General features: G+C 43.3%; 1 protein-coding gene across 5 annotated transcripts in view; it reads right to left on the bottom strand.

Annotated features, from left to right (window-relative positions):
* Positions 1–414: 414 nt before the first annotated feature.
* dock4b (dedicator of cytokinesis 4b) overlaps positions 415–25,789 on the bottom strand; it is a 92,279-nt gene continuing 66,904 nt past the window's right edge. Inside the window, exons 33-53 of one of the 5 annotated variants that reach the window (XM_072377105.1) lie at positions 25,680–25,706; positions 25,174–25,269; positions 25,011–25,071; positions 23,649–23,742; positions 23,343–23,491; positions 21,962–22,048; positions 21,705–21,809; positions 21,298–21,439; positions 19,920–20,086; positions 17,628–17,714; positions 15,412–15,588; positions 12,823–12,906; positions 12,574–12,693; positions 12,221–12,342; positions 11,260–11,380; positions 10,434–10,515; positions 9,198–9,307; positions 7,203–7,275; positions 5,355–5,471; positions 4,666–4,727; positions 415–2,571 (exon numbers count right to left, since the gene is read on the bottom strand). In XM_072377105.1, the coding sequence (XP_072233206.1) occupies positions 2,116–2,571; positions 4,666–4,727; positions 5,355–5,471; positions 7,203–7,275; positions 9,198–9,307; positions 10,434–10,515; positions 11,260–11,380; positions 12,221–12,342; positions 12,574–12,693; positions 12,823–12,906; positions 15,412–15,588; positions 17,628–17,714; positions 19,920–20,086; positions 21,298–21,439; positions 21,705–21,809; positions 21,962–22,048; positions 23,343–23,491; positions 23,649–23,742; positions 25,011–25,071; positions 25,174–25,269; positions 25,680–25,706 (2,539 nt within the window). In that variant the 3' untranslated portion in view covers positions 415–2,115. Of the gene's footprint in view, positions 2,572–4,665; positions 4,731–5,354; positions 5,472–7,202; positions 7,276–9,197; positions 9,308–10,433; positions 10,516–11,259; positions 11,381–12,220; positions 12,343–12,573; positions 12,694–12,822; positions 12,907–15,411; positions 15,589–17,627; positions 17,715–19,919; positions 20,087–21,297; positions 21,440–21,704; positions 21,810–21,961; positions 22,049–23,342; positions 23,492–23,648; positions 23,743–25,010; positions 25,072–25,173; positions 25,270–25,679; positions 25,707–25,789 lie in introns of all 5 variants that reach the window. The other 4 variants (XM_072377106.1, XM_072377108.1, XM_072377109.1 and 1 more) reach the window with 4 other exon arrangements.

The following is a 25,789-nucleotide window of genomic DNA, read 5'->3' as shown; positions in this document are numbered from 1 at the left end:
TAACATCCACATCTCTCAGATCACAGCGCGGTACTTGAGATTCTTCCTCAGCTTAGAAGCTCCTTTTTTATTTTCATACCCAGTCACCGTCTTCACTGACTCTGCTGGAGCTTGTGGCACAGTGTGTCGCACGAGGCTCTGAAAACTCTGGCAGGATCTAGGATACGTACATTCAATCTGAACTTCTCCACACAGCTTCATTCCATTGTTGCTTGCTTTGGAAAAGGTGAGCAGAAAATGCTGTTTCCATGGCAGTGTTTGTTCAGAGTAAGGTCTTAATCGGGTTAGAATCGGCGTGGTGCTAAAAGTGCACGGTTTATCCTCCCAAACCCAAACTAGTCCCACCAGAAGAACTGATTAATACGGCAATAACCACACAGAACCTACATGAGTGTGAATCAGTGAATCAGGCTGTGTTTTATAGGGCAATTTATTGAACTTGTAAATCAGTTAGACGTCATTATGCATGACTTTTAGTCTTTTCTACACTCACAAAACAATAAAAGTTGGAACATTTATAATAATAATTTGCTGCTTCAACATTACATTCAAAGCTGTAAATTGTTATAGCTACATTTGTTAAAAACACAGTATTTACATTAATTGTAATACACAAATTTCATATTTGGCATACTTACATGGATCTCATCATATAATTTACAGAGTTCTCAAGTACTGATTAATGTGAATATTTAATCTCAAAAATTCACAACAAATCCCAAAAAAAAAGGAAATGAAACATACAAACAATACTAAAGCTACCCCTCCCCCACCCGACCCGAAAGATGCTGCAGAGTTGAAATGTTGCGTATTTTCTGCTGAAAGATTCCTCAAATCAGTGTGAAATCTGTCTGCCGCAGAGCTGCAGCGATGCAACGCGACGCGGCTGAACTGAGCAGCTACTTAAAGTGCAGTCGTCTCACGTCCATCTTTTTAATTAAACAGAAAAGCAAATCTCAACTGCTCAAATATTTGACGAGGATTTGTTTGTGAGGATCTCTCCGGCGGAATATCAGTCCACATGTTTTTAAGGTCACTGCTGACAGTGAAACTCGGCTCCAATTACTGTCTTTTTTTGTCAAATGAGAGGTTCGTGATGACAGTTCTGGTCAAAATGCAAATGAGAGGATCTTGTTTGTGCTTGTCTGAAGTTACAACTGATCGGCAGAGTTGAGATTCATTTGGATTCCTGTTTAAAACGAGAAGAAACAGGACACTGTTCGCTTTCCTTTGGCACAATGATTGCTAACCCCCCTAAAAATCTGTTGTCACGTACATGTCATGCAGGTGGAGCAGGGTGTGTTCACATAAACAGCGATGGCCAAAGCCAACGTTCAGTTTTGGTCCAAACTCGTGACTTCACTGTCAAAGGGGGCAAATTCGGCTGATTTGTTTGCTGTCGTATAATTTACTAACTAACGTCTTTTATCAGTCCCGACATAAAACTGACCAAATGTGATCACGTATCAGGCACAAATGCAGGTATTAAAGCAACATTTAATTGAATTGTATCATGTCAGTATGAGTTTTAATTCTGATTTTGCTCTTTTTTGTACCATTGCTCGTGAGGACAACAATGAGAACACACCCCTATTCTCTACACTTCACTGAAATGCATACTTGAGGCCTCTAGCACCTTTTTTTTAGCCGTGCAGTATACAAATATACTGAGTTGTTTTAAAAAAAACAAAAAAAACGTGCAAGACTCACAGATAAAAGACTCTGTTTCCAATACTTAAGGCAAAAAACAATTCTTATATATACCAATATACATATATTTGAGAATATTACTTCTATCAAAAGTTTTTTTTGTTCTTTTTTCCTAGAGCGTTCTGGTAAACATATGCTATGACTGACCACGGTGACTTATTGTATCTGCTAGAGCTAAAAGTGCGGAATGACCAAGTCAGAGTCAATACAAAAAGGAGCTTTCTTTATCATGTAGTTTTATCTTTTTGACTGTCTGATAATTTTATAGGCCTGTGTCTTTCATTGGAGTGTAAAACAGGAATGCCAAACTCAAGATCACAAAAAAAGTGAGTGCCGAGTAGAAAAGTGCAAAATACGCCAGTGTGTTTTTACTCCGCCTCCTTCCGCGGCCCCTGAAAGCGGCACCTATAGCTGCGACACCTTCCTGGGCAGAGGCCTCGGTCTGGGAACTCGAGGGTCGGCGGTGCCATCCAGCTTCATGCTGCCTGTGCGGAGCTGGTGAGGCTTGGGCGGCAGGGCTGGGGGGTCCGTCTGGGGGGGAATGGAGAGGCTGTGGGGCAGCGGCACAGGCCTGCGCGGGTTGTTTCTCTCGTACACGCTATAGGGAGGCGGAGTCTTGTTCTCTCGACGGATCGGCTCATCCGAGCTGCTGGAGATGGAGTTTGGCAAGGTGGCGGGCGGGGGCAGAGTGTGGGGAGGATGGTCACCGGCGGGCAGCTCGGTGCCCGAAGCTTCCGACACGCTGCAGCGACTGAGGGAGGAGATGCCACTGCTGTAGCTGCCAGACAGGACGGGAGAGTTGGAGACCAGGCTGGTAGACTGGCACTCGGTGGGTGAAGGGGTGAAGGGTGGCACTGTGGTCTGTGGACAGAGAACAACGGGGTTTTTAGCTGTTCATGAACAAAAAATGCAACTGAAGATGTATCCTTGGGAGGTTTTAAACTCTAACAGGATATTCAGGCTTCTTCCTTTTACTGGCTGCACGTACTGGGAAATCAACAGATAGATTTATCATTAATTAAAACAGCGTCCCCTCGAGTGCTTTCTACTTTGTGTCTAATTTTTTCAGATTGCTCAAATGGAAGCATTTTAGAGGCCCGAGGCGACAGCTTTAAAAACAATAATTCCCAAGAGATAAATGACTGTAAAAACCGAATAAAGGTGGAAAGAGATTTTCTCTGCAACCTTTCAGAGAAGCAGTCCAGACATTCAGATCTAAACTACAACAGCATGAAGGTGGGGTGGCCCTTCCTCTCTTTAAGGTGTGACACACGCTGGATTTTATTTCTTTAGAAGCACAATTTACCTTCATTTGCTGCTACACTCTACATAACAAAAAGGCATATTAGTTAGCCACTTATGATAAAAATGTGACCATATTGTATCCATCTACTATCTGCTGTTTGCAGCAGTAATGAACAACTTTAAAGGAAATAGAGTCTGTGAAAAGACGGAGATGACCAGGTTTCTCCTCCCCATTAATGGGCCCTGTGCACCGAGATGAAAGAATACAATATGCTGCGCTCCCCCCGACCACAAAAGTCTGACCCCTGCTCAAAATGTTTTTCTAAGCAATTACACCGCGCTGTCATTGTATCTGCTAAAACTTAATTGGATCTAGTGGAGTATGGGGTTGATCAGCGAGGCTGTATCGCTCACGCTACAGGGAGCGTGCACAAGGAGAGGTAATCATCTGACAAGCACAATTGGAGAAACCTTTTCACGTCAGGGCTGAACACGTTGGAAATCTATAGGTTTAACAGGATGCTGATGAGTAATTTAGACTCCTGACTTTTCAAAAAGGGGAAGCTAAGTATCATCTCTACCTCTGGGTACGCCAGCCCTGCCAGACTGGCTGCATGTTTTTCTCTTTTCTGCAGGTTCGCTGCTGCTCTGGGGTTTGTGGTCTTGTAATAGGCCCCAAGCTGCACTGACTGAGTGTTTGGCATGTGTGCGTTCATGTGCCAGATAATGGGGCCCTGCTGGAAGTCCGCGGAGGCTAGTCTCTGGCTGTGCAGTGATGGGCAGCTCGGTGCTTCGCTCCAGGCCTCCTCTATCGCCACAGCAACACACACGAATGCGGCCACTTGCACACACCTCATCACACGCAAATCTGACTGACAGAGCACGCTGAGTCCCAAGCTGTCAATCACACTTCGGCATCTCTCTTTCCGTTCCCACACAGCCACGCTCCTGGTGGCTGTCACACGTGAGATGAAATCACACCTGCAGCAAAGCTCCTCGTTGTTTACAAAAAGCTCACAAAGAAGATCGCAGCTTGCACGAGACGAGCCTGCTTCAGACGCGCTTCAAAACAACTTTTCACCCTCATTAAGAGCTCTCTCAGCGCCTACTTAACCTTTCCTGGGCCTCCTCTACTTTCGCTGACTGGTATTAACTAATAAGAGGCTCATTAACGATAAATCAGAGCTTGGAGACAAAGTGAGAATAATCAGTTTATCTGCAGACGGACGCAGGAAAACATTTTGAGGTCAGAGATATTAAACACTTAATTCAGCACTTCAGTTGATAGATGCTGAAGTGCAGCACATGTTGGTCTCATCATATTAATAGTAAAGGAAAAAAAAACATAAGAAGCTCCGTCTTTGTAATTTAAATGCGCTGACATAAACAATTAGAGAAGCCTTAAAAAATCCATCTGCTTTTGCAGATTTTCAGCAAACAGGTGTCATCCTCCCAGAGCCTGGTGCATATTTAGCTAATACGATGGATGCCCTCCAGCCAGTCCCATTTCGGAGCCTCCTTGGGACGGCTGTGGCATAAAAAGCACTAAATCAGCGGCGGTGGAGCTGTAAAGAGCTTCACTGAACAGTAATGCAAAGCTCCTCAGTCTTGTGGATGACAGAGAATAGGAGATGTTAGCAGTACAGGACGGGTGAGATGAGGATGCAGCAAGGAAACAAGATGGGAAAACTCTCAGAACTCAGAACATACCTTTTGTGGCGATCTGGACGTGGGGGCTGGAGACTGAGACCTCATGTTTTTAGCTGCGGAGCCTGCTGACGGAGAGAGAGACAGAGAGAGAGAACGGGAAAGAGGACAAATTAAAATCAAAGGAGTGTTTTCCTCCGCTCACCAGGATGACACAGCATGAGTCAGGCTAACATAAACACACAAAGCAGAGAGGGGCAGTTGCTTGAAGCATCAATGAATCAAAGGAGCGCTGATGTTCTGCAGGTCCTGAGTCTGCTTTAAGCTGTTTCTACACCCAACAGCTGTTACTGCACTGTGCACCGATGATAGAAAAAGAGAAACAAAACACTCCATCTGCTGACGGTGCTGCTGGGCAGCGCGCTAGGTCTGAAAGCATTGGGGATTATGTCACGTCTGTAAATAAGTGAGCAAATTACACACAGTTTGAGTTGATGATGCTGCAAACATGTTGAGATGTAATGGCAGCGCTTTTCTCAAGGGGGCTCAACTGAAAGGGGGGAAAAATAAAAGTCCACAGAGATTTCATAGCAAGAGTATCAATATTTCAGTTATAAGTCAGTTAGTATAGGCAAAGGAAAAGGCAGGAAGCCTCAGCAGGAAGAGTTGGTGAGAGCACCAGGTGTCAAAAGTCAGACTGGAAAATTAGTACCATTCTTCAGCGGAGGATTCGCTGCGATCGGCCAGTTTACCTGAGTACGGTGGCCTAGGAGGTACAGGTGGGCCTAGAAATTTGCCAACAGAGTCAGAGAAGTATGGCGCGCCCTCTTTGACGCTGTCTAGGCTCCAGCTACTGGGAGTGGGTCTCACTTTACAGCACACAGAAACACCACAGGTCACATCACGAGTTTGCACGGGACGACATGCAAACACAGTGGAAACAGGCACATTTTAAATGGATGATGTCATGGCTGATGATGTAATGAGCATAACCACGTTCAGTTATTAGATAGCAAACAAAGACAAAACTGATCTCATAAAAAACCCTTTTTGAGGTAGAACAGAGAGAAAAATCAATTAATTTCTTTCACTTTTTGCAGCTTATTTAGAAGGGTCATAATTAATAAGAGAAAAATATATACATTTTAGAAGTTTTCAGGAGTTTAAAGCATTGTACATTCTTCAAGGCAGGTTCAAAATAGCTATTCGTTTAATTTTTTCAGGGTTGCACGACTCCAGTGGCAGCTTGAGGGGTGAGGTCATCTTACATGAGTTACGGTGCCGTTTTGTTTCATTTAGACGACAAAATGTGGCAAATCCAGGTAGTGGTTGGGTCTGTGGCTCACACAGCACCTTCAATTTTTCAATTTCAATCACAAGTCCCATTTTAATCCAGCAAACCTCATGTTTTAGTCTAATGAAACATCGATTTGTTCATTTTCATGCCATCCTCACATTTTAAAGCTTATGTTTTTATGCTTTATGCAGATAATCTTTGGCACAAAGGTATAAAAGTATAGAGTCTTCTCTTCTTTTTTTTGGCTGGAGATGCATAGTTCTTACTCAATCAGGTGTTTAGCTCTCAAGCAGCTACTTGTAGTCCTGCAGCAACTTCAGGTACAGACATTTCTGTAAGAATAAAAGGAATCAGCCACAGTGGCTGCGTGATTGCTCTGGTCTTTATTTCTAAACCCCTGACAGCCTCTGGATTCAACAGGCTTGAGCAGCAACTTTTTTATTGTTTTAAAGTGAGTGTCATATCCTAACAACACTTGACGCTATAATTAGAGGTTCAGAAAATAACACTTTTATGATAACAGATTTGGCGTAAATTCTAGCACCTTTTGGGCCACGCCACCATATTGTGGCAGCCTACAGGATGCATCTCTCACTGCATTATTTACAGATCACACCTGAAGCACATGGAAAGGTGTGTGTTTACGTGTGACTCACGAGGAAGCTATCGCATCCATTGTCATCACTCTTTATTTAAAGGTGTTTATTCTGTTATCCTCCCTAATCATTCCTGAAGCAAAAGCGTGTGTTCTTTGATGGTTGTTTGGCTCTTTGCTGGCGTGGAAACTGCAGATGAAACTTGATGGTGGGGTAAAGCGTGAGCTCGGTCGGGATGATTTTCATTTAAATTGCAAAAGCAGGGACTGACTTTGGGCTGGGAGGAGATCCATGCTCTGATCTGAAAGCTGTTCCACACAACAGCAGTAACAGGCAGAAAACCACACGTTCTTTATTTTCCAAAAGTTCCAGGAGATGCTATGAAACTTAAGAGGTCCGACCGTAACACAGGGAGAGCGTGCTGCTCTTTTATTACCCATAACAGAGGAGGGGATTTGAAAAGAGCTGCCATCTAGCCTGTATGCATTTTTGATTTGAATCCCCAGGAGCTCCCTGCGTGAGAACAGGTGCCGCCAGTCAATATGTGGTCAAACTGTCACAAACTGCACAACCGTACTGATGATCTACACCCTGGTCTGCAGTGTAAGCATTTGAGAAAGTCAAATATGTTGTCTGTCTTTGGGGACTATGATCAATGCACACACTATTTCTCGTGTTTCTGGCTGAGCTGAGTGGACAGTTCTTACCTTTATCTGGTGCTGAGAGGTTGGGGTCGCTCCTCGGTAAAGTGGTGTCACCTATCTGATGAGCAGGAGCTCTCTGCACAAAGAGGAAATGGAGCAAATTACTCCTCAGTACACTCTGCAAGGAAACTTTCATTTGAAATGCAACATAAGTAAGTAGCCTTAAACATACAGAACGCTTATGCAAATGAGATGATAAAAATAAACACCACAGAGCAACATATTCAGAGAGAGCAGCAACAGCTGCATTAATGCGTCCTGATTACAGAAAGCGATAAGTTCAGTGTTTCTAATAATAAAGAGATTACAGCGTTTTGCTGTTGTTAAGCCCCCTGAAGTGGCAGCAGCCAGAGAAAAACGATCATGAAAAGCAAACATCACCTTTGTGTTGGTGCAGCTCTGTCGCTGTGGACGGAGCATGAGATTATGCTACATACTGCCCTTCAGCTAGAAAAAAACCTGCAATGCTGTTCTTTAAAATAAAGACGGCGCTGCTCAGCTACAGCAGAAGGACTTCCAGCTATGAGCCCCCGTCCAGCGGCTCTTTTGTTTCTTAAGCAGAAGTCACCCGTTGATGTGCATTGACCATTTCAGAGGTGACCCTGTTTTCTGCCCCGCTATGCGTCTTATAGACCCCCTTCCTTTTTTTGTCACACAACCAGTCACCTGGATAACAACTAGAGCTGCACCAAAGCTAAAATAACCATCTGCTTGGGCAGCAAATGTGAGAAAAATAGGCTGTTACTCATTCGTTATCCTCTTTAAGGTTAAAAAATAGTGTGATGTAGCCAGAAGACTCCATCCTTTAATAATATATAAAGTTATAATGCTGTGGAGATGACAATGCAACAATCCAACAGTTTCAGCACTGGGTTGACGCTATACAGAGGAAGAAAAAGCTCTCCTATTTAATCCAAAACTGACCCCGAATTCAGAAGTGAAGTGAGTCAAGCTGCAGCTTATTAGATCTGGTTTCTCAACAGTGTAATCCTTAGCTTTTGCCCGCTGTTATTGGCGCATGAAACAGGATTTCAACCCTGGTGACTGGATGCCTCTTGCCCGAAACACACCATGTGCTTTATGGCGGATCTCTCACCTTATATCTTTGTCTGTATAGTCTTTTAATTTAAAAAGAAGAAAGAAAAAGCTTATTCTTCCCATAATTCATGTGGGATAGTAGCGTATGGAGCACATATTTAACCCTCTGGGTTTTTATGTCTATTGAAGCCATGGAAACGTTCCAGCTTTGAGTCACCTCACATTATCTATGGATAAAATGAATGGGCCTTTTACTTCCTGAGCCAATGGTGCTTAGACCGTTTTCCCGCAACTCTATTACCATCCGTCAGGGTACAGTGGTGTGTAAAAGCTTGGAAACCACTGGTCAAAATTACAGTTACTCTGAATACTTATGAGGCTAAATATTAAACATTTATTCAGTCTTAATGGCAAGGTCAATTTTTATTTGCAGTTTCAAAATAGCAGAAAGAAAAAGTTTGAGGGCTAAACTGTCAGTGCTTTCTGTGTGATCGCTGGGATATTCAGCTTGCACTGCTCCACCATATGGTGATTATGTTTTGGTCAAAGAGCTGTGAAGGCCAAGTAAAAACCTTCAGCTCGGTTTAAATGTGTGCCTTAGTTTAGCCTATGGTTTATTAACATAACTCTGCAGCTCATAGTCCTTACTAACTAGTTAAGGTGTGAGACCTTAATAAAGTCCCTTTAATAATGCTCTAAAACCAAAACAGGGCACTCCACTTGTTTCATCCAGAGGATAAGATTTGACCAGAGGTGTGTTCATCCACCACTCTCTCTTTGTATATAATTATACATTTGCTTTCATGCTTGCTTCCCTCAACACATTAACATGAATATCAAAATCCATTCCACGCTAGAAAACAAGGCATCGTGAACTATGAGCAATATCTGCTGCTGTGCCATTTACAGAGGTCTTACGTGCACGTGTGCACGTGGATGAATGAGGACACGTGGGCTCACCTGTGCAGGGTCAAGAGGGTTGGGGAAGATGGCACTGACGGGTCTCTCACGTGGAGACAGACAGGTGTTTTCTCTGGAATGCTTGTGTTTCTCTGCCATTTGAGGCGAGCCTGCAATGAACAGCATGAGAAGTTGGAGCTGGGGCACACACAAGAGCATGCGCAAACACATAAAGGACCAAACAGGAGCAAGGTGTAAGGCTATTACCCACAAATACTGGCAATCAAGGAAAGGCCAATCTCTCTTTCTCCCTTCAAGCCTCTCCTCCATCCTTTCAGCCTCACTAGCTCCACAACATGATAAATGTCCTGGCCCCTCCTTCACACACACACACACACACACACACACACACATCCTCCGCCCTCCCTCTAACCTCGCTCCCGCACCTCCGTTGTTACACTGGACAATCACAACAGGGACATGAGCTACAGCTCGACACGGTTACATATGTAACACAAGGAGAGAAATAAACAGCCGGTCTTTATTTTCACAGCACTTCCCTTCAGCCTCTGCAGCTATTGTATGGATCTCGATCCATTAGCAAATGTGATAACACTTGGAAGGCTATCATATGAATATGAGATACCAATCGCTGGCTCTCGCTCAGATAACACCACAGTGGTAATAATTCTTTACACGCTTTATGGGTAGACAGAGGGCACTTTTATAAGGGCGCCGCCCGCTGTCAGCAGCTTGCCAGAGGGGAGTATATATGCTTCCATAAACGTCTTCATATATTACAGACTTTTTATGATGGGGATCAGGCAGAGACACATTTAGACATTTGAAGACATAGAGATAAGAAGGCATTATACATTCAAACCGATCTGTCGACGAAGCTTGAATGAGCAGCCTGGACAGGGGATGGTATTAAGGGATGCTTGGCCCAGTTGTAATAACTTCTTACTCTCTCTTGCTCTGCTGTGCATTTTCACCGGCTCCATGTTTCTTTCAACAGCCGATTTATTTGTTTATTTTCTATCTGCACGTCAACCCTCCCGCCTCCTTGTTCTCTTTCACCCCGTCTACACCCTCGCAGGTGTATCCCGTAGCAGTCGTCTAACCTCGCCAACCTCAGCAGACAGGACGCTGCGGTGGTTTGAGAGAAAACTGTGTCCTCGAAAGGTTGAAAGTTCAGCCTGTCCAGCTGGACCTCTGTCTGCTGCCTCGGTACGAGTCACGTGCGATAGAAATATCGGCCCGCCGTGTATAATTCTGTAAAAGAAGTCGCCTCACCTCTGGCACTGGAGGGAGCTGAGCTGGTGACGTTGGGCGAGGCAGAGTGGTTGGAGCTGAGGCTTGAGGTAGACGGACTGGGCTGTAGGTAGAAGGAAAGCATTTAGAACAAATAACCAGTTCAGGTTCAATTCTAAACATCCAACAAACTCTTGCTTTTAGTTTACTAAAAACATTTCGTCTGAATCTGTAAATGTATTCCCAGTGAACTGCTGGTACTGATGCTACAAATGTTCTTATACAACTTTGGATAAAACAGGATACGAGCGATGAAAACACATCCCTCAGTGGATGCACCGATCTGGTGGTCAGTAAACTGTGCATAATCTGAAGGATCAAACCCTTTGATGTTCAGAACTAATTTAATAACAAGCTCAGTAAGATTCCTGACAGCAGCCTTTTCCTCTCCCGTTTCCCTCCTTTTACTAAAACTCCTGGCCTGCCAGGTGCGGCAGACCGCTTGCCAGGGGTTGTCGGCAGCTCTCTGAGTTGGCCAAATCTAGTTTAGATTAGATTCAGATGGGCTCCCTGGTCGGCCCACGCAAAGCACCGTGTCCTTATTTGATATAATCATGACAATTTGCTTGGCCATACAAAGCTCTGAACAAGAAAGAGAGGAAGATAGAGGGAATGGGGTCAAAGGAGGGGAGAAACGAGAGCGGAACAGAGTGAGGGTGGATTAAAAAGTATTGCGAGTCAAATCTGTGGGGAGCAGGAGGGCAAATGTTAGGATGTGGACTCAATCTACTAACTTAAGAGCCTTTACGAGAGCGTGTGAGTGGGTGTAAGAGGATGCTTGCATGTGTGTATTACAGAGAGGGATTACCTGCATGTTGAAGACTTCATCCGAGCTCTCCGACTGCCCGGTGATGTTACTGACTTCGTTTGAGGCTTGAGATGACAGAGAGGACGAGGAGTAACGGTTCACTGCAGGGTAGCTGTGGGAGCTGAGGGTGTTAGAGAGACAGAGAGACGGTTAAGGCCTTTTCCGTTGAAGCTGTTTTGCAATGTTTCGTCAGCTTTGAAAGATTTCCACTCACCGAACGTTCAGCGCGAGCAGCAGCAATGAAAAGGCAGATAAGCAGGAAACAAAAAACAAACAGAGACAGGAGATGTCAGATTAGAAGAGAGTCGTTGATGCACCAACCTCAGCATCTCATCAAGCTCCCGAAAGGGAAAAGCAGATCTCCTACGGCTTTGCTTTTCAAATTACAGAGCAAAAAAAATCAAAACGTGAAATGTCGCTGAGAGATTGAAGTGATGTGCGTGTCCCCAACTTTGTGTGCCCCGTGGGATCAGACTGCGGAAGCAGAATGTCGCAGGTAGATGGGGTGGAAGGGTCACTGAACACATCAAAACACGTGCACACCGTCTACCTGCTGGCACGACAGCAGCCACACAGAGGCATCCCTGTGGGTGCCAGCCAGCCAGACATCTCCACCTATTATATGCCGACACTGAGCCGCATCGATAAAGGACTAAAGAAGAAAGATAGAAAGGGCACAGTGGGTGGCGTCTGACGTGCAGCGGAGACACAAGAACTAAAACAAAAAAGAATAGATAGGAGGGATTCAAAGGTCCGCCTAAGGGCAGCCTATCAAAAGAAAGTAAAGGAGGATGAGACAATATGAGGGAGAAATCTCAAACATTCCTTTTTTGGGTGATTTATACATCTGCCTGGTGATAAATACAGAAGAACTTGACATTTCATTAAAGCTAAAGAAAGACAGAGGCTCACACATAAATAATGGACAAAAATTTAATAAAAGGGACAAAAATGTTATCACCTCCGCCTAGCAACCCCTCTGCCGCCGTCTGGGCTGATGATGCTGGGCACCGAGTTCCGGCACGTTCGCGGGCTTCCGTTGGTGAAGTGCACCGGGCTCGCTCGCACGTAAGCCGGAAACTCCTGGGGTTTTAAATTAAGGAAGGGAAAGTGCACATTATTAAATGCTTCTTTGAACCAGCATGAGGTAAGTAAATAAAATACAGAGTATGCAGATGAAGGAAATTTGCTTAATGAAGGGTAGCTTTCCCATTTAGAGGTAATTTTATCTGAAGTCTAAACACAGCGGTTGCTTTCTGTTCTCAAATTCAGTGTACGTCTCCATAAAGATCTTTATCTGAGCCTGTGGCCTACCTGTATGCCAAGACTGGATTTCATCAGATGAAACTGGTCCACCAACTTCTTGTGGAGAGGTCTCATGTCTTGGGGAACAAACTTCTCGTGCACAGTAAGGCCATACTCCAGTATGTGTGCCTGCAAGATTTTAAAGCCATCTTATTGTTCGATTCCTTTTTTCATCTGTGCAAATTGGCGCATATTTGCTCACTGGTTCCTGCCTTCTTTGGCTAAAAGAAGTGCACCGTTTTATCTCTCATTTCTAACCTGCTCAAACATGAGTTCTCTGAGTCGTCCGATCTTGTCGCCATCCTCAGGGTGATTCATAATGTAGTCCTTCGCGAAAAAGGCCTGCGTGGGGACAAAATTCAGAACCTACGTTAAGCACAGAGAGCGGACGCAGGGAAGCTGCATTTTTACCTGAAACCCAGGCGGCTCGACTCAAACATTCAGGAAAAGTGAGCAAATACACCAAGTGAACAAACTAAGATTCAACTGGGATATAAAACTCCTGTCAAGGCTTTTGAGTTGTTCAGGAAGCAGAGTAAAAGCACAATTCACTAAAAATGGGAGCCGAGAAACTCTGACAAATGGATCAAAAAGACTGATTTTGCTTTGATCAGACATCAAAATCTTTTTGCATCACTTTCAATCAGGTTTCTGCCTCGTGTTAAAGACTGTGTCTCTCTGGAAAATTCTATTTATTGATTATAGCTCGCAGACTGGGCCTTGCACTCACTCTCTTAGACATCAGCACCAAAGAAGCGACTCAAAAGACAAGCACAAGATGCTTTGAGTGACTGTAACCGTTTTCCATGACGTCCATACATTAAACGCCTGGTGCTTGCTGTTTACGGTGGCATCAACAGATTGGGGTAAATCCTTTTCAGTCTGCATTAGAGTACACAAAACAGGAGAGAGGATGAACGGATGAAAAGCACAGCTTGCAATCTGCTCTCAGATCTACCTAAAAAAAAGGGACTGAGAACACAGTTCCTCTCTCAAGGACACAGCTGTCTATCTCCAAAGAGACAGACAGAAAGAAATGACGCTCAAGGCTGCTTATAGCAAGTGCACTCACAGGCACACGCACAGAAATCCCTCATCGAATGCAACTATGGCTTTAAGACGATGAATACTCAAGGTGCTCTGTTATTCCAAACATCCACAGATGGCAATCTTTATCAAGGTAGCAAATTAGTATGCGCTGTACAAGATAGCGTGTTCCTCTCCTATTAAACTGTGCAACACAGATGGGTAATAAATTTCAAAATATTTTACTGCATAAACATTATCACGCTCTTTATAGACAAATATAAGAGTGCGAAGGTTGTAATTCTTCATTTCAGCTGGAAACTCCGTTCGAGAGCCCCAGGAAAAAGGCAGCAAAAATGATCAATAATCTTCTACACATGATGGAAATTTCTCGTCAGACTGCGGCGAGCGAGCGAGACTCCGCCGTGGAGTGGCTCGGTTAATCATTAGCAAAGTCCAATTAGAGAGGGAATGCTGATGGGAGGGGAAAATAAATCAGACAGCATTCCCCCCTCAAGGGTTTCAACTCAAACTGGAGCGATAAATCTGAATATTAATAATGACAATTTCTCCCCCATTTGTAGCCGAGCCTACACAGCTGTCAATCGGCATTACAGAGGAAAATTAATAGATTTATAGGCGCGGCTGGAGGGGGACTGCTTGACACATCCTGCAAAGAAAAATAAGTGTTGATGTCAGTGGCTGTGTGTCTGCCGCATAAAAAAGACCCACATGTGTCCAGCTGTTGCAGAAATAATCAAAATACATGTCACTTTCCATTGTGTATGATATGAGAATCCAAATTACAAGTAATAAAGATCAGTTGGTGGTCTCTTTTACCCGGAGAAATGTCATTTATATGCATAGAAATATATGCAGGGCTGCAAGGACAGAGCTCTCTGTGCTCAGGAAGCTGAGACTCCTTCCATATGCTACCTCTTCTCTAACAGTGCAAGAGCAGCAAGGGTGGGAAGCACTTCAGTGACCCTTGCCTTTGGAGCTATATCAGTATCCTATAAACCTTAATAGGCCCCTTCTACACTGAGGTGTGCTCGTCTCACACAAGCACACACGTACAACATATGCACCAAAACACAAGCACCTGAATCCACAACGAGGACATGCACACTCACAGCAGTTGCTATGCGACACAGAGTGGAGTCCAGTCAGTTTGTGGAGGGTAAAAAACTATTTTCTTGAGTAGATTTCGAGTTGTTTAGCTTTTTTTCGTTGCTGTGCTCCACACTGGAATTGGAGCACACCTTTTTTCAGTAATCTAAGGCTGCATTTGAGGAAGCTAAAGCAGATGCAAATGCCAGTGTGAGTGAGATTGGCCATGTTTTAGTTTTCCCCACCAACCTGCGTCAGTCTTTTTCCACTTCAGTGTATAACACAGCGGCTGCCTGAACACTCCCACCTCATTCAACTCGCTATTTGTTGCCATCCATTTCTCTACACTCCTTTCTCATTCCTCTTTTTGTCATGTTTTTGACATGGCCCTGCTTTCTCTTCACATCCATCACTCTATCCACTGACCGAGAGCTCCCTTCCATCCACCCATTCCTACGTCACCAATCTATCTTCTTTCTTTTCCCTGCTTTTGCTCTCCACTCCTCTATAAACCCGATCAACCCTGCGCCCGGCCGTTCATGCATCCATTCATCCATCCAGCTGTTCATCTGCTCCCCCCCTCGACAAAATACTCCCTTTCCATACATCCCACCTTCATACATCATTAGGCGATCCATATATCACTGCTTCTTACTGCGGCATCTGTCTCTAAAACCCCTCCAACCTCATCCTCCATCAGGCCAGTCATACCTCTTGGTAGCGGGCCAGCCCCCCGTTGACGGCGGCGTCGATGACCCCGTTGAGGCACATGGTGAGGGGGTTGATGTTCTGCATCTGCCGGCTCTGACACTGGGTGATCAATGTGCGTAATTGCAAGTTCTTGTTTTCGATCACCTCGATGGCGTTCTCCAGCGGGCTCACCTCCACCTGTGAACAGGGAGGTCGTAAAAACATTTTTTTGGACTTTATGGCTTTTCTCCGCAGTTAGAACGATCAGTTTTAGCTTGAAGGTTACACATTAAGAAAGAGACTGTGTCAAAAGTACTACGATAAGAAATATTTCTGGGGTACATTACGGTGCAAAGTGAAGAAAGCACCAGTTTGGACCTGAGTAGGATATTTCACCTCATGATTATCCCTGATAGGTTTTCAGACCTGGTCAGAGGGCAAACAACGGGTCACCTTTTAAGCAGCTGTGGTGAATCTTTGGGCATCAGCTTCTTTACACATACATCAGACATTCTCCACCGCGTTTTTTCACTAAATAATAAGGGTGCAACGATTAGTCGACGTAGATAATTAGTCAGAGACGTATTTAATTATCGATAATTGTCGGTTACGTCATCACACGTCTTTTTCAAGCTGTCGAGCTGAACATCATTTTTCGTACGGAGTGAGTCATCACACTTCATACCTATCTCTGCTTAGAGATGCATACGCATTACGGTAAATAACAGCTGGAGATGACCTGTAGAAACAGTGAAATGGCTGCGGCTGAATTATCGTCCTCTCGTCCGAAAGTGTCCAGGGTCTGGGAGCATTTCACCCTCAACACCCAGAAAAAATAGATTACCTACAGGTTTTGTAAAGCTGACCTCACGCATCACGGGAACATGTCTGTCATGCATGAACATTTGAAGAGGAAGTAGGTTGGCGCTCTGGGGACTGACCGTGGTAAGATATTTAGCTTGTTAGGTAGCCTGCTAGCTATAAATAAGTGGAGTTGTCTTGGATTTTAACATTAAAGTGCAACATCAAAATTGTATCATTCAACTTCAGTCCACAGTCACAATCAGGCTGTATTCTTTTTCACTTGTTCACTTTTTGGTATTGATTTGACTGTTGGTGCATTACAACCGCACTCTTCTTAGCATTTTCAGTTAATGTTAAATGTCAAGCTATAATATGGCTTGAATGTATCCTTTTTCAGTTTTAGATTGTTTTAATTAGTGATTAACCGATTAGTCGATTAATTAATCATTTCAATAATCGATTACTCAAAGTAGTCGTGAGTTGCAGCCCTACTAAACAAGCTGAAAATCCTTCTCTTTAGCTACTAATTTGCTCCACTGTGTTAGGCAGGTGGTTGGAAACTTTGTTGCCTTAAGATTTCAATTCTACATGTGTTTGGACAGAGAAGAACCAAAGCCTGTTACCACATAAAACTAATGGTGATATAAAGCTTCAAACATGTCTAAAACAGAAGAGATTAGAGTGATGTTGGTGGATGTTTAGACAACTATTGAGCATCAAAACAACAGACTCTGAACCATGAGCAACTCACGTCTGTGGTTCTTCGAGCTCCAATGGTGGGTGATCATTTACCTTTTAGTCTGACTCAGTAAGTGAATAAAACAAGCATTTGATCAACTTTTGCACATACTCCTGGGTGCATGTTCTTTCTTTCATCCTGCATTTCTTCTTTCCTCATTTTCTTCCTGACACAAAGCTTTATTCTTTTGCCTGTTTTTTTACATTTTATACGCCATTGCACCGCATAAGCGCCGAATGGTTACAGCGCCTTTGCATTCCACAATTTCACACCAGGCTCGGCAGCTGTGAATGGAGGAATATGTGTTTGGAACTCAGAAGAGAAACACGGCGCTATGCTTTGCATTCAAAATCCACCCACTTCTTAAGAGATCTGAATTAGACGATCGGAGACAATAAGCCTTTTAGAGGATTTACGTTTAACTCAGTGTGTGACTCTTATGAAATATAATGGTGATTCCAGGCCACAAACAAATCCAAATTCAAAAATCCACTCAAACAATTGGAGACGTTGACAGTCAAAGCAAAACAATTTGATTTTTTTAGCACGACACTCAGTCTATTCAATGGAAGGAATTATATAGCCCCAAACTGAAGGCAGACTCGGATCAATACTAAGGTACGGGCTGGCAGTACTGTGATGACTGTGTGTTGTTTTCATGTTTCTGTGGTTCATCAGAGCTGCTCACACTCACCAACTCTCTTTTTTCCACTTCAAACCAGCGGGAGATGCCCGGGAGACTCTGGACCAGAGTAAGGGTTGTCCTCTCCACCCACAGGCTCTGCAGAAACCCACAATCCTTCCATGAGAATTAGCCAATCGCACAAGACACTTGAAAATCGATAGCTCCTTATGCCTAATGCACACATGCACTCTATCTCTGGCAGAATGCACACAATTTCATTACTGACACATAGTTTAAAGGAAATGCGATATAAGCACACATCCTCCCAAACACCCACTTTTAGGTGTAGGTCAGGTGTCAGGCCTTATATCTTCTATCATCATTCATGTTCCACCACTTATGCTGTCAGCCAGCATGCTTGTCAATACACCAACATCTCACAAGGTCACTCTGACAGGGCGTAAACTATGGAAACTCTAACATTTACTGGAGGCTATTACCATAATAGAGTCACCCTATAGTGGAGCCCATATAACATAGTTTACACAACGCTGTAAACATGTCAGGAAGCAGGAGGGATTCAAAGTTGTTACAGATGTTTGTTTTGCACTGCAACTATTGACAGAAAGTCACTTTAACTTCTAAACTTTGAGAATCTGATGTTATATTTTGTCTCTTTTACGCCCACACTTTGCAGTCACGTCCAGTCAAGTTTTGCATTAAATGGAATTAGTTTTTTTGAGCTGACCAATCAGAGCAGACTGGGTGGTTTGGGGAAGAGATGAGCTTCTCCAGCTTGATCTGTATGTTAAAGGTAAATAGCTTCGTATTATCTGTGTTACAGCTGTGTTTTTGAAGACTGATAACAAAAAAGTCTATTGATGGCTTTATCTTTAGCTCTATAACACCAAGTAGGAGAACCGGGGAACTGTTTCTGTTCGTTGAGGCTTTTTCTTTGAATGGAGTGAATGACGTTGCTATGTTTTGCTAGCCCAGCTAGCAGCTGGAAGCTGAGAATTGTTCGGCTATCTGAGCGGCTGCTTAGACGCTAGCCAATCAAATCACCCGGCTGATCTTGAGACCGATGGTCTCTACAATTTCCAAACATTTCAATGGTTTGAGCTTAACACTTGCAACAGACTCCTAACCGAACCTGACTCTGAATCTTTTAAAAACAAAGGTTGATCTATCTTAAGCTAATTAGAATTCAACAGACATCATAAATAAAGGTGATGGGACTTTACTTAACGGTGCTATTAGTATGCATTTACTTCTGAGTCTAAATGTGTAAATTATCTTATCACATCCTTATTTTATTCTAAATCCAGCCTTTTTTCTCCCCTATAATCTGACATCAACCAGATATTCATCAGGACGTTTTTGCTGGGGTCTCTACAATCACACGTGAGGATCAAGGAGCAGATACAGGACAGCTCAATTCAATTTAAGCCTAGTTTAGAGCCCAGTGTCTTGCTCTAGGACACTCCAACAGAGCAGATGAGAGCTGATATGCAGCATCGATCCAGTGTCCTCACGCTGAAGAAGGGTCTTCCGACTCACTACACAACCCTGCTGCCCTTTATTGATTTTATGCTTTTAAAAGCCGAGAAACGCACCTGAACACAACTTGAAAAAAAACATGTATCAAGACCAGGAAGTTGAAACCAAGTCTTGACCTTTCTAACAACCTTTTTATTTATTTTCTGTGGATAGAAACTTCGCTGAGTTTTGGGAAGACCCTCTTTACTGCTTTATTATGAAGGATAACAAAACATACTGACTGCTGCACACCGTGCAAAAGTTTATCCTGCATAATATTCCCAACTGACAACCAGAGATATCCCGGCATGCTGGAAATGCGATATGATGATTAAATTTGGCCAAATAACCTTGATGGAAGAGTGATGAGAAGTGTGGGTGTAATAAAATGGAATATTTATGAGAATAATATTGGGCTCTGTGTACTGGGTGAGCGTGCTCAGCTGTGTGACTGAATCAGGCTGTAAAGACTTCATTTGTGCTAAGCTTTACGTGGCTCTGACTAGCGCCTGGGTTTCTGTGTATAATTACTGATACTGGAGTCATGATGAATAAAACATGCACTATACACACACTAATACCTGAGCTGCGTTGCAAACTATCGCTACCAGCACAGCTCATGATGGATGAAGAAGACAGAAAGGAGGTAAATGAGGCTGTTTCACATCAATCTTCAGTGAAAAATGCTAATAAAAATAATGTCAAATGGTAACTTTTTGCATATTCTCATTCTTTTTTTTACCTAACACATGACAGTTTGGTAACATCTCAATCCTGAATTACAAAGTTAAATTTCTTTTTTTTTTCTCTTATTGGTCTGACCTTGAACTCGTTCTCCTTGTCTTTGGTGCCCTTGTGAAAGGGCCGGTCGTATCTGAACCTCCAGATGTGATTAAACTTGTAGAAGCTTTTGATGTTGTCGGGCACCCCGTCTCGCTGCAGCACGTCCTGACTCTCCGGGATGGGAGTCACAGCGTAGATCTGCAGGTCTGCAAGCACCGCAGGTGAAGGAAAGTGCAAGAGAGCCTCGAGGGAAAAACTGGAGCCTGCAACGGCCAGCAACGTTTCAATGACCTGGAAGAATGTGGAGGACGTGTTGACATGCAGATGACGAAGGCGCACGCCAGCTGCAGTTTGTACAGGATGGCTGAGTGTAATTTACATCCACATGGAGACAACTCTGACTGTGTCACATAAGACTGTCGGTGTGTGAGCGGTGGAGGAAGACAGAGGAGCAGGGTGTGATTCGGTGTCTCTACATTTCTCAGCCTCATCAGAGAGAGGACAGCTCTCACAGATGAATACGTGTGCATGAGTGTTTGTGACGAGGATACACGAATGGGTGAGCAATCAGAGACCTTATCAATTTGTGTTATGAGAGAATAACACCCAAATATGCACCTAATTCAACACCACCTGGGCATATACATCATATTTTGAGTCACTTATTGCACCTCTGTGTAGGCAAACAGTTGTCCCATACATGTGAATACTACGTGTGAATAATCAACAGCCCGCATATTGTATGAATTAATTTGAACACAGCACAGGAAGGAAGAGAGGCTTCATAGTGCGAGGCAGTGATTTGATTTATATACAGTGAGACTTGGGGGAGACTTGGTTTCAGAACACACAAATAAAAAAACACTCGGCACAGAAGTAATTTCTATAGCCACACATTCCGTATACTCGTACTATATATCACAAGACAAATTATTGCATCATTAACCTACTTAAAGCCTTGTTTAGTAGAATTAAATGAGAATAATGTCTTTGATGTTCATTTCCACTGTCTAAATTGGGAGAATATTAGCTGCAGCTGCAGATGAAAATCCCCAAGTATGCCTGCTATTTTCCTGTCGCCAACAAAAACATGAAGCCAGACATAATTTGCACACAGTCAGTGTGTTTAAAAGTAATCGTCCCCACTGAGAAACTGGCCCTTAGCCCTTGTGTTAAAGCACATGTGGAGCTATGACTGCAGTCTGAATGATACTGTATCCTGCAAGCAACACACAGTGCAGTGCGCTTCTGTGTAAATTAACCTTTGATTATGGCGAGATTGCAAAAGAAAAACAGTGTGTGACAGCTTGTGCCTCATTACAGACAGTCATGTATTTTATAAGCATGCTGAGTGCAAGTGCATATACGCATGTGTCAGCTGTCATTTGTGTGGATGAATTCTATGTAGGAAGGATACATTGTGCATCTGCCTGGTATATGGTCTGATCCGGCTGGTTGACGTGCTGCATGGCGATGGCATGGGGGAACTCGTTGAGCATCCGCTGCTGGAAAGCTTCCAGCCTCTCATAGTCATGGCCGCGGCACACAAACTCCTTATTCTGCAGTGGATGGGAGCAAAGGGAGCAGTGTGGGGTTAGTTTGACATCTAGTGGTCGCAGAGTGCAACTGCAGCCCCGTTTGCAAACTCCACCAAGGACAGTGCGTGTTACATCATTAAATAGCACTGAATAAGGGAGATGCTGAATGTCACCTTACACTGGAGGAGTCTTATGTAAGTGAAGTCAATTCTTCCTGCAGGTCTATTTCTTTCTTGAAGATGGTACTAGCCTATTCATTAAAGAGGGAATGTGGAGATCTCTTTACCCGTAAGAAGAAAGGAAACTTTTTTCCGTAGAATCCGACTCTGAAGAATTCGGGTTCTAATCTTTGCTGATCCATAATCTTGTCATAAAGAGAAGCTTCCATCATCTGGCAAAGAAAATCACATTCAATGCTGCAAAATCAACTCACAGTGTGGAAACAAAAGGTACAAAAAATGATTGTTCTTGTGTTTCTCCTGATTGAGCAGGTCATTAAACAGTCCCACAGGATGTAGGCTGACATCTTCTCCAGGAGCTTACCCTCATTTTGCTTAAGTTCCTGTAGTCGTAGTAAGACTCATACTGGTCTGCGAGCTCCCTGCAAAGGATGATGCCATTCTCCCAACACTGAGGACACAGACAAATAAAAATAAACATCATATCAGCAAAAGAACCTCCTGGAAATTCAAGTCTGTTGTTGTGCAGGACTCCTGCTACACCACATGGCTTCCACTCGATGGCAATAGTGAGTCAACAATTTCAGAAGTCAAACACAGCCTCTCTTTACGCAGGTACTGCACACGCAGCATCCAACCCGTCTCACTAATTAAAGGAGAAGCTTTCCTTTCCCGCTGCCTTCTTATCCCCTTGCGGCAGCGCTGGCAGATGGCATAGCCGGTGAACGTGAAGGAAAATTGGACAATGAGTAACGAGGGGAGCGATTCTAATGATTCCGCAGAGCAACATTATTTCATCTGGGATGGTGTTTTTAATCTATTTTTTTTTTTTTGGCTGAGTGCAAGTTTATACAGTTTCTATAATGCCGCAGCCTCAAGAGTCCAGAACAAAGCCAAAGATAGTCAAGATAAAGAGGTGAAACTTCAAAAGTACTGCACGGGCTTGAACCTAGATCTCATATTACGCTGCATCCTGAATCAACGGAGCTCCGTTCAAGCTTCTGGTCTCAGTGCTGACTGCTTGCCAAAAGCGGCACTAATCGACGCATGTCACGCTTCAGCTGCCAGTCCTGACATGATGCTCATCTCTCACAAGATTTCTGTCAGGAATAGCGGGGAATACTGACTAATGTAAACCCTAAATGAGTTGCATCCACTGCCAAATTGTCTAAATAAACCGAGGAGACTTTCGTGCCATCAGCCGCCACTCACAGCAGGTAGAAATTAACTCTATACAGCTTAAAGCTCGGCTCGTCAGAAGGGATTTCACTGCATGTGAATGAGGTCAACCTGTAGCTCAACGGGAACAAGCAGGGAAACTCCTGCTCTGTCAGTCATCTTCCATCCTGGAGCATCTGCATTTCAGCTGGCATGGACATGAATGCTTTATGTGTTAAATGTGTTCAAATCTTCGTTTTCATGGCTAAAAGGTATTTATCCTGAATGAGCTGCTGAAATATGGCGGTGCATAGAAGGGCCTGGTTAGCTTGTAAAATATTAATAGTAATAAAACAGAACATATCGTGGCTTCACACTTGTGCATTAACAGGCGTTTAGTAGTGTTAAGGCTGCGTTTCTCTAGACAGAGTTTATTTAATTGGATTATTTTGACCCAGCTGAGTGCAACAAAAACGCAGAAGAAAAAAAGGCTTTTATGTTTTTGCTGTTATGCAAGTCAACAATAAAAATGCAAATGTGGCGAAAGGAAGACTGTGGAGAGAAAACAGCGGCATATTCCAGCTCACCTTGCCCCTATCAAAGTTCTGGATGATAGTGAGATGCAAATACTCTTTCCTTTGCCACTCGCTCTGCATGGGATAGTTGAGGAACTCCCTGAGCGGCCTATCTGACCACTCCAATAACTCATCATAGAGCAGCAGGGTGTAAGAAGCCTCTGTGACACACATAAACACACACAGGAAAACATTAAAGAGGTCGTTCTTATCTAGAAACAGCAGTTGGTACGTTTTAAAGAAAAAAAAGCAGCATTTCAAAATATGGACAATAACCACACACAGCAAGTCAACAACAATACTGTCCTGTGGGCGTACCTGTGTAGTTTTGAGCTTTCAAGTGCAGATCATACAGTTTGTGAATGTAGCGGATGTACATTTCCTCTTTGTTCAATTCTGTTTTGTAGAAGTTCTGGCAGTAGCAGCGGGTGTTTCGGCCAAGTGAGAAAATCACAGGAGAAAGGAGGCAGGGAGATTACAGCAATTACTTTTGAGTTTAGCAATGTCGATGAGCACAGAAGTTAAAAGTGTTCTTTAGCCGTGACATAACAACACATTTCAACTGCAGATTTGCAGGGACTTCTCTTCCAGCTGCCCACGTATTCAAGTGCAGATGCCTGCAGTTACATAAGTTAAAGCTCTTAGCACACATTTATTTTTCCGTTCCAATGAGCAGGAATAATCATATCCCACGAAATAAACCTCTACCATTAAAACTATCACGTTTTAGAAATACACAGAGCACTCAGCTGATGAAAGAAATCAATAAAGACACTATTTTCAAAAACAAAAAAAGTACATAGGCTTTTCAGAGAACTGTTTGAGTCAAAAGAGAACTATTGATTATTTTGAAAGGTCACATTTTTTCTCACAATAGTTGACTGTGTTAGTGTTTTTTGGTAATCATTAATCTAATATAGTCCAGTATAGTAGATATTCAAAGGAATAGTTTGACATTTTGGGGTGAATACTTGATGTCTTCCTCTGCCTACAACTTACAAGGCACCATTTCAAGTCTTTGTGCCCTGTTAACTCATTTAAGCTAAGCTAAGCAAAGCTAGGCTAAGCTATGTTTATGCATTTAGCGGCTAAGCTAGCAGTTTCTGGTGACATGTTTACACGTTCAATGGATATGAGAGCAGTACCCATCTCATCAAATTTTCAATAGCAAAAGGCAAAAGTGGCAAAAGTGTTTGTATTTTCTATTAATTACTTTTTTCAGTCCAAACCACTCGCATCAAGAGTGCGCCCCAAAAAGCTAGTGAGTGAAAACAAGCCTTGTTGGCAGCAAGCTGTGAGTCTCCATGATGGCGTCTCTCTTGCTTGAGATTTTTTGAGAATCCAGACGCCTTGCAAGACAAATATTTTTTTGTGCTTTGAGAGAAAAAGAGTCTCGAGCAAACAAATAATCTGTATGGTTGTCTGACAATGCGCTTTTTGTTTTTCTTTATCCAATTCACTCTAAACTTGGTGGTCATTGCAATTGAATGATAAAAGGTGACTTTCCACTGGAGTTTTTAGCAACTTGACACAATATGTGCTCAAAATGTGAAGCATTAATCTGTTTTAGTTTGCTTTGGAGACATTGAGAGGACATAAAATAAAATAAATTCTTGCAAGTTTCAAAGACCTGGCTTTGTAAAATCCCCTAAAAACACACACAGAGCAACTGTTACTCACCAGTAAGCTGACAGTACATCCAATCTTTTTGCCATCCACCTCCCCCAGCTTCATACAATCCCTAAAAAAGATACATCAAACATAGAGAAACAGATAAAGCGATAAGGAGGGGATTAAAAAATGGAGGGATAGACCTCTCTGAAACACGTGCGAGTATTCTCACCTGTAGTCCAGCAACCTCTCCATAAGGCGAGTGACAGTCGCAATCAGAGAGATCCCACTCTCCCTCCACGTCTCTCTCTCAATCTTCTTCAGCAGGCTGCAAAGATAAATGAATAGAGACAGAACAAGACAGAGAGATGTGAAGGCCAGAGGAGACAAGAGGTGAGATAGAGAATGAGAAAAGAAACGGTAATGGAGGAGACTACTTGGAACAGAAAAGGAGGCAAAACAAAGAGGAAATCAATCTCAGTCATGCCACTGTCACCTATGCTTTTTGGCCTGCCTGCTGGAGTTCAAGAAAAATACCAAAGTGGCAAAAAGATTCACAATTACAGTGGCACTGATTTGCCACCTACTTAGATTTTTAGAGCTGATTGGTTAAGTTAACGTAAAGCGGACAAACACACGGTTGCCAAAATATCGTGGCTCTTTTTCGAGGTGAAACAAATTGTTCCCAGTTTCCCCTCACAACAGACGACACAGAGAACAAACAGGAGAGCATCTTACCTAGGGTACGGACCAAACAGAGGAATTCTACTCCAGGCGGGAAGCATAGGCGGAATAAATTAATATTAACATGATTAAAATCAGCACACACTCACACGTTAGTCTAGGGG

The sequence above is a fragment of the Leuresthes tenuis genome, unplaced genomic scaffold (genome assembly GCF_036924035.1).
Source record: "Leuresthes tenuis unplaced genomic scaffold, fLeuTen1.0.hap1 SCAF_23, whole genome shotgun sequence".
Taxonomy (NCBI): Eukaryota; Metazoa; Chordata; class Actinopteri; order Atheriniformes; family Atherinopsidae; genus Leuresthes; species Leuresthes tenuis.
This window is presented reverse-complemented; position numbering and strand designations above follow the sequence as displayed.